Raw genomic sequence first — 8,929 nt, forward strand, 5'->3', positions numbered from 1 at the left:
TTTATTGAAAACTAAAATTTAATCTTAAAAGATCTGTTGTAAATAACATCAAACGAAAAAGTAAATAAAACAACAACTGAAATGATACTGAGCTGATAATCCTCCTATTCCTTAAGCATGCAGGCACGCAAACATCATTAACCATGGTGGATCCAACTCTCAAATAGCCAAAGCTGTCTTCTTGCAGACGGGGCACGAATTCTTCTGCAGGAGCCATTGCTTAATGCAATTGAAGTGAAAGTCATGACCACAGTCCAGCTTACCAAGCTCTTCTCCATTAACATAGTCCTCCTGTCAACAGTTCCCAAACATATATACAAATATAGTTAGATTCCATTTTTATCTTAGATTTAATTTGTATTAGTAGACGAATTTATTTGTTTTTGTATCATTTGTGGTGAATATGTATGAGTGGACAATTGCAACCGTAACATTATAACCTGACAGATACAGCATGGTTCAGCTTCAGCAGGCGGTTGGACTGTGATGGGCTGATATTTTCGTCTCCTCAGATTCGCCATAATAGTTTCCTCGCTTAGCCCAGTGCTAACATCCCCAATTTGCTCTTCCAGGTCCAGTAGTTCCTAAACCCAACAAATGATCTTCAGGATCTAACAAAATCTGAAATCAATGCCACTGAATTACAACCATTTAAATGTTACCTCATAAGACATATTATCAACATCAACCCGCATCTCATCATTATTTTCGTCCAAGTCACGCATGCTATTCAAATATGAACGACCGAGCAGCATTGCATCCTGCAGGCAAAAGCATAATATGGCGGCAATTTCCTTTATGTTGATAGATAAAGGATTGGTCTAAACTCCAACGTGTCTTAGGATACCTTAGCTTTACACCAAATAATAATAAAGTTTATATCATACCTCAAGTCGTAAGTTACCAGCCCTACGTAAAAGTCGCAAGTAATTGCGAAGCTGTTATGGCAAAGTCTTATTTAGTTCCCAAATTAATCCCAATTTTCAAAGCCAACTAAATGGAGGAAAATAGTCTGTTGAGCAAACCTGATATAGCAGCCTTCTTCTCCTTTGTGCGGCAAATTGGGATAATGGTATAGGCGAGAGTGAGACTCGAGAATGATGACCAGCTTGTCTCTCAGCAATGGCTCCCAACCTTTGAGGAAATTGAGCAGGCCTAGGATTACCGCCTCTCATTAAGGCGTCCATGTCTCGAACAGTAGGAGAAGGAGCACCATAATGATCATAATGTATTGGGCCATAATTCGCCATCCTCCAGGCCTCAGAGCGGTCGGCCAAGTGTTGCTGTCTCTGTCCATATTGTTCAGCCACAATTAGTTGAGGGTACCCCATGGACGAAAATGGTGTATGCATGCCTGAACCTGCTTGGGTTCTCGAAGAAGCACCAATGTTCCCAGGAAAGCCTGCATTCCCATTGAGCAAGTTCATGTTTGCTTGCAGTTGCATGTTTGCAGGGGGGACCATCACAGGTGAAGGAGCAAATGGCGACATGGTTGCCCCATTCCAATATTGGGAAGGCTGATGAGGAGCTTGCAACGGATTAGTGTTAGAGGCTCCTACAGTAGGCTGCTGCAACATGGTTTGATTTACCATAACTGGAAGTTGTGGTGAGCTAAAGTGACCATACGATGAAAATGCTGGTCGTTGATGACCAGTTGGTTGTTGTAGATTGGAATAGTTTGAGTTCCACTGCCACAAGTTCACTGGCCCAGGGTTTTGTTGATTCACAGTTGGTCTGAAACGAGTATTTCTTTGAAAGTGGTCGATTTGTCCAACCTGCACTGTCAGGGGAGCAGCCACAGGTGCAGCTGAATGAGTGCCAGTATGGACGGAATTGGCTCCATTTAGGGTGTTGACGATGACATTGTTTTCGGGTGGTGGTACTTCAGGCGTCCTTCTTTTGCATAAAAGCCTTCTTTGAGCATCAGTTGGAAGACCAACTCGGCTGATGTTCTCTTCTACAACATATCCCGCACTTCCTGAATGAATCATGACTGGGCTGGAGGAACCTCCACCAGAGGTTGGGATTTGATCATCACCCGAGGCATTTAATGTTCTAAGAAGGTCCAATGATAGGAACTGTGCCAAATTCTCCTCACTGTCTTCAACATTCAGGTCTATGTTACGCTGGAGAGGACCAGAACCGGTCACTTGGCCTGGACCCGTTGGACCAACGGCGATATGACCATTATTGGGGTTCATCCCAATGTTCTGTGCGGAAGGTCTAAAGGTGGGGTGTTGTCTAGTGCCAAGACAGCCATTGAAGCCAGAGTTCCCTGGGGTAGAATTTGAGCTACTGCCTTGACCTTGGTTTTGCATTATGCCCAACTAATATTTCCTTCAACCTTAACCAATCTGAAAACGCAACGCCCAAAATTAACTTACAAACTAGTACATAAAATGATAATCCTATATAAATATGCTTGCTATAATTATTTAAAAAACAACAACACATGTATTAATAAAGTTGTATGTTTTTCACATTATTAAGAACAGGATTTGCTTATATTTTTCTTTTTTTTCCTCTTCAAACTTGCTCTAGTCTAAGAAACAAAGTTGCTAGAAATTGATAACAAAATCTTATAAACTGGTAAGGCCTATAAAGAAGGCATCCTAAACAGGTATGTATATAACAAAAGCTTATAAAGTTATCTCCATTTACAAGCATTCTATACTATCCTACTTCAATTTTTCATTTATTTTTAAACATTTGTATTCAACTGACACTTTAGCATATACATTGAACATGCTTGAGTTTAATATAAGATATAACCGTGTTAAATGATATTTTAATTGACCAAAAATTAAAACATATAAGAAGATGATACCAATTAACATAAAGCAAATTAAAAGGCTACAGAATAAATTAACTATGAAAAAAATCAAATTAACCATATAGCAACATACTTAACCTTTCTCAACATAAAAAAAGAATAAATTGAAAGCCCCATCAAAGAAAATGAATGAAGTTCGATTCTGTGCGTATAGCATAAATATAATTAAAATATGAAGGATTTTTGTAGAATTATTACTCAACTAGGTAGAGATATAAGAGAAGTAAAGCAAAAAAATGGAAGAGTTAGACATGAATAGAAAAAATCAGCATAATTAAAAAAAAAAAAATTGAATAAGAAGAAAAGAAGAAATCACCAAAGCATCCATTTTTGTTTTGAAGAGTTGGACATTAAAATAAAATAAAAAATCATAATTGATTTAAAAATATACTTTTGCTAGTTAATAAAAATATATTTCAAGTTGCACTAGAATGTAACTCCACAAAATTAAAAATGAATCCAAGTTTAATAACAGTATGAAAAGGCAGATTAAAGAAGCAAAATCTGGACCACATATAAAACCAAGACTCTCAATGAGTCTATCAAACTGTAAACCCCCAAAAGAAAAATCATAGGATAGCATGGAAAAGGGAAGAAATTAACTCTCTTAATTGAACACAAAAAGAAGAGCAAAGAAAAGGGTGTATACCAAAAGTGATGAAAACAGGCAATGAAATTTAGAGCAAAACAGTCTGAATTTATAAGCACCCGAGATTGGTTTTTCCACCAAAACTTAATCTGTGAAATTTATTTCTTGGTGCAACATGACAAATGCCAAGCAATTGGTTTTTATTACACTGTGTTTTTATTATAAAAGTGAAGGTTTTTGGAGATATTTAAGCGAATCTGAATTAATTACTATGGAAAAAGGTGACAACTATGGTAGTAAGCAGGTTTTTTGGTTGCCCGTTGACCAATTGTATACTCTGCATTTTTTTTTTCTGTTTTACCCGTCATCTATGTTTTATAGTACATGTTTGGGGTTTGTATTATCCTTCAAAAATATAGTTTGAAATGTTTGAACCTATTTTCTCTCCTAAAAATATAATATGTTTTATCATTATTCTCAACATTTGTTTGAAAATCTAATAATTTTTATACTCATATTGATATATATATATATATATATTATTATGATATAATTGTATTTAAAATATTTTATATTTATACATTTTTATATTTTATTTATTTACAATTTATTTTTTATATAGTGTCTATAATATTATTAGTTTTCATAATTTTTTAACAATCCAACCAAACAATTATAAAACTCTTAATGTTAACATCAAACACCATGTTTATCCATATAATGTATAGATTATGAAAATGTTAGAATTCAAATTTCATTATTCTTTTCCAAAATCATGTATATTTAAAAAGTATGTAAATTTAATTATTGGTAATTATATATGTGTATAATGTTAAGTTAATTTAAATATCTTAATTATATTTTTAATTCTTATGCAATTTGGAAAATTACAAAGATAATTACTCATGAAAACTTATTTCCTTTTTAGATTTTTACTTTTTAAAATTTTAATTAGATACAAACCTGTTTATAAAATTAATATTTTTGTAATTACAATAAACTATTATTACTATTTTAATAATTACACCTTTGTATTTCAATATTCAACAACTAAGTTTTCGCTAATATATCTCAAGATACAATATGATTCAAGTATCTGAACTCTTCGTACATTAAGAATTTAATTCTCTACTTTATAAATTTGAAAAATCCAAGTTCAATTGTTAATGATATTAAAAATTTTCATATTAAATTTAAGTTTATTACAATTACCCTTATTATTATTATTATTATTTCAAAACATCAACTTATAACATATTTTAACTTATATCTTAAATTCTACTACCACGTGACCAAAGGGATTGAGGCCAAGAAAGCGTTCACATCTTCCAGCCGAGAAGTAACTGAAACTTAATCAAATTGTTCTCTTTCCATCCTTTTACATCTTCAAGATTGAAGTGCCATACATATCCTTCTACCATTTTCCTTTTTTCCATCTGTAATTCACCTCTCTAACACCTATTTTTAGTTTTTCATTAAATTAAACAAATTTGAGAAATAGAAAATCAATATAAACAAACCTGTGTGTATGTATATCTAAATCAGTTAATAGTCATATCTACATATACCCAAAATTAGTCAATTTCACACCTAGTCTCAGACGTTATGAAAATTGTACAAGGAGACAGCCTGGAATAATTATTGTAACATGACAAGGAAATATTTGTCAATAAAGGAAAGCATTTAATTCACTTGGATATGTAACGCATGCCAGGTTGACGGTTTTATCTTTTCAAAACCTCCTATTTTTTCTAATCTAAGATAAGTTTAAACTTTTATATGTTTCGTAGAGGAACAAATTGACTTACATTTGTTGATGTAGAGTTTGTATGTGGAAGAGAGATAAAGTTTCTATATGATAATTGGAGGTGAACTAGGTTGGGGACTGAATTTGGTAGTGTAATAGTATAATCAAAATTTTAAAGATGAAAAGATGGTCAAGATAGGTTATACAAAATCTTTTGTGGTGGGGTTCTCATTGTCCAATTGTCTCTTGCAAGGATTCTATTGTTATAATAGTTGATGACTCTTATTATGTATTACAAGAAAAATGAGCATTAGTAACTAAACTTTGTAGTAACATAATGTGCTTCAGCGCACTCGAATCTACATTCTCTTGTATTGACAATAATGTCCATTCTAATTGAATTAAAGTTCAATCGACATTAGCAATATTTTAAAAATATTGTTATGTAATTTAATTGTTTATTTATTTATCGCAACAACATTAAATATCGTTGAATAAGTTTGAACTATTTTGCAACACATTTAAATGTTGTGGAATTTAATTTTATGATTTACTACTAACAATAAAGTTTATTGTAACAATTTTTACCTATGTGATTGGTTATGCATACTTATAATAATTTATTACATTTAGTTTTTTAAAAAAGACAAAATAAGGAGAGAACAAATAAAAACAAGACTTGTCATTGTATCAAGCTATGTGAAGGTCTATTCAAGCTATGTGAAGTTGTCATTGTATCAAGCTATGTAAAGGTAGATATCTTCAACATAAAAAAATTAGACTTAAGAAATTAACTTGAAATATATATATATATATACCCATGGTCCAAAAAAGAGAACAAATGTTGATTCAGATATTTAAATTAGGCCAAAGTCAGATTGATTGGCTTAAGCATGGTGATCGTGATATTCAGTTTTTTCATGAAGGGCTAATTCTTGCATGAAAAAAATTTAGATCACAAGAATTAAATAGGGTAATGGTAACATGGTCAATTCTGTTTGTGATATTATTAACATTACGCTTTTTTACTTTGGAGAGCTCTTCAAATCAAATGATGTTTCAGATTGTATGACTCGAATTCTGTCACTTGTTGAAAAAAAAATATTGTGGCAAAATAAGAGGATCTGTAAGGGCGAGAGGCTCATACCGCACAAGTTGAGTCCGTATAGAATTATACTTCTACTATTTGATTTTGATTAGAACAAAGTTTTTCAACCCTTAAATAGATGTAGTCGAAACTCCTCTTATATCATTCATTTTTCAACATTAGTGAACTTCTTCTCCTCTGCCCGTGATTTTTTTCCCCGAAAGGGTTTCCACGTAAAATTTGTGTGTTCTTATTTTTCTTTTCTTATTGCTTTAGAATCGTTCTATCGCTGTTATCGACTTTTATTATAATAAATGGGAATGTTTCAAATCCTTTAATATTAGAGACCATTAGCCTTATGTGACGAGTGATATGAATGCTCGTTTGCTTGCCTCATTTACTGAAAAAGAGATTTTACGATTTTAGGACCCTTTTTTATAAACCGAGTCTGTAAATATTAAATGTAATATCCCAAAATTTTTTACAGTAAGGTATTATCCTTGATATAGTAAAATAAGGAAATAAAGTGACAAAAAGGGAAAATTTTGAGTTATGTCAACATTGGGAAGTATATTATGATATATTAATTCAAGAAAGGACTAAATTGTAAAAGTGAAAAAAGTTTTGTTGCACAAGAATAAATACTCAAAAATTGAGGGGCTAAAGTGTAAAATAGTACAAATATTTTAAGGGTGGAATGATCTAGAAACTAAGGAAAATGGATGAATTAGGACTAAATTGAATAGGAAAAGAATTATAAGGGAGTAAATCGTAATTTTACCAAATTATGTGATGATTCAATGATGGAATTTTAAAAGATCACGAAGGGCAAAATGGTCAATTGGAAGAGAGAGAAATCTAGAAAGTAATAATGATGTTGATGATATTTTATAATTATTAATTAGATAAATATTATTTTATTAATATTTTAATAAGATATTTTAATAAAATATTTTATTATTTTATTATTATTTATTAAGTATAAAAGGAAGGAAAGATGAAGAATTTTCATCATCTTTCTCATGCAAACCAACGTGAGAAGAAGAGAAAAAGAAATAAAGTTTTCTTTCTTTACAATTTGGTCCTTTCATAAAAATTCACCATTTTCACCTAGAAATCAAAAGAATTTCCATATCCATCAAGAGAGAAAGATCACAAGGAGATTATGGGGAGCTAGAATATTAAGTTAGATTCAAGAAATAGAAGCTGGAGGAGAGAGAAAATCAAGTTAAAGATTGAAATCAATGGAACAAGGTAAGAACATCAAGATTTCAATATATTTTTAAGATTAATATTATTGAAAAAGTATGGAATTGATGTTAATGTAGAGTTTTCTTATATATAGTCTTATGTTCTTGGTATGTAGTGAAGAGAAAATAAGAGAAAGTAATGAGAAATAGTATAGAGAAAGAAAATAAGGGTGTTATAAACATGGTAAATGAACATCTTGCACTAAAATAGTTTTGGACAGCAGCAGTAGGCTAACTTTGAAAAATCACCATAAATTATGGAAATCGAATTAGAGGATGAAAAAAATATTTAATTAAATCTTATTGAGTCTAGTTTCTTATAAAAGAAACAGTGTAAGCAATGGAATTGTGAATTGTGAGATATAATAAATTTAGTGAGACAAGGTCAGAATGATTTCGGGTTCCCCTATTCTGACTTTGGAAAATCATAAAAAATTGGAGAAAAATAATTAAGAGCTTAAATTTATATTTTTAAAATCCTTAATGAGTCTATTTTCAAGATAAATAAGCAAAAACATCATCTGAATCTCGTATGATGAGATAATTAATTCTTAGTGAAGAAGGATTGAAACTGTCAGACAGCAGAATAGGGGTAAATTTAAAGAATAAACTGTACTTATTGGTTAAACCAAAAATTCTGAAAATTTTATGGAAAGAATATATGTGAGTCTAGTTTCAGGAAAAATTAGCATATCTTAATTTTGAGTTCTTTATCTTAAGATAAAAATAATTTAGTGACTATGACACGAATAGATAGCTTTGAATATACATATAAGTCAATAGTGAAATTATAGATAATGCTACTTATAAGCATGATATATATACATCAAGGATGTGGAATGGAGAGGAGGAGGAGGAAAATATATATGAATATTCAGCTAGCATCTCTAATTTGCATGTTTTAGGCTCAGGGACTAAATTGAATAAAAGTAAAACTTTATGGGCAATTTTATAAAAATTTCAGAAGCGACCAAATTGCATGAAATAGATTATCTTATTATTTAAATTATAAAATTGAATGAAATTATTAATTTAGATAAAGATCGGTGAAAACATGTTTTAAGGATTAAATTCAAAAGTGTTGAAATTATGGAAAATTTTGTTATTTTATAGGATTCATAGGCTGTTATCAATATATATAAGAATAATTAGGCTCGAAACAAGGATTAAATTACAAGAACTTTATTTTTCTAAGCCTAAGGATGAAATCGTCATTAATCAAAAGTTCAGGGGTAAAATAGTAATTTTGCCTAGAGCATTAATTGAACTTATCAGAATAAGAAATAAATAAAAATGATGATCAAATTTATTTATAAAGATTCGAGCAGCTCAAATATGAGACTTGAACGTGGAAAAGAAAAGTTTTCGGATTAGTAAAATTATAAACACGAATAAGCAACGAAGTAAGTTCGTGCAACTTGAA

At 30.9% G+C, this 8,929-nt stretch overlaps 1 protein-coding gene across 1 annotated transcript; it reads right to left on the reverse strand.

The window, feature by feature from the left end:
* On the reverse strand, positions 1-3,613 carry LOC108478421 (probable E3 ubiquitin-protein ligase HIP1). The gene is made up of 6 exons (XM_017780877.2): positions 3,483-3,613; positions 1,026-2,354; positions 888-938; positions 663-761; positions 441-584; positions 1-291 (listed from the first exon to the last, which is right to left on the reverse strand). Exons 2-6 carry the CDS (start codon positions 2,316-2,318, stop codon positions 160-162), a joined length of 1,719 nt encoding a protein of 572 aa, XP_017636366.1. The 5' UTR covers positions 2,319-2,354; positions 3,483-3,613; the 3' UTR covers positions 1-159.
* Positions 3,614-8,929: the final 5,316 nt, after the last annotated feature.

The sequence above is a fragment of the Gossypium arboreum genome, chromosome 12, assembly GCF_025698485.1.
Source record: "Gossypium arboreum isolate Shixiya-1 chromosome 12, ASM2569848v2, whole genome shotgun sequence".
Taxonomy (NCBI): domain Eukaryota; kingdom Viridiplantae; phylum Streptophyta; class Magnoliopsida; order Malvales; family Malvaceae; genus Gossypium; species Gossypium arboreum.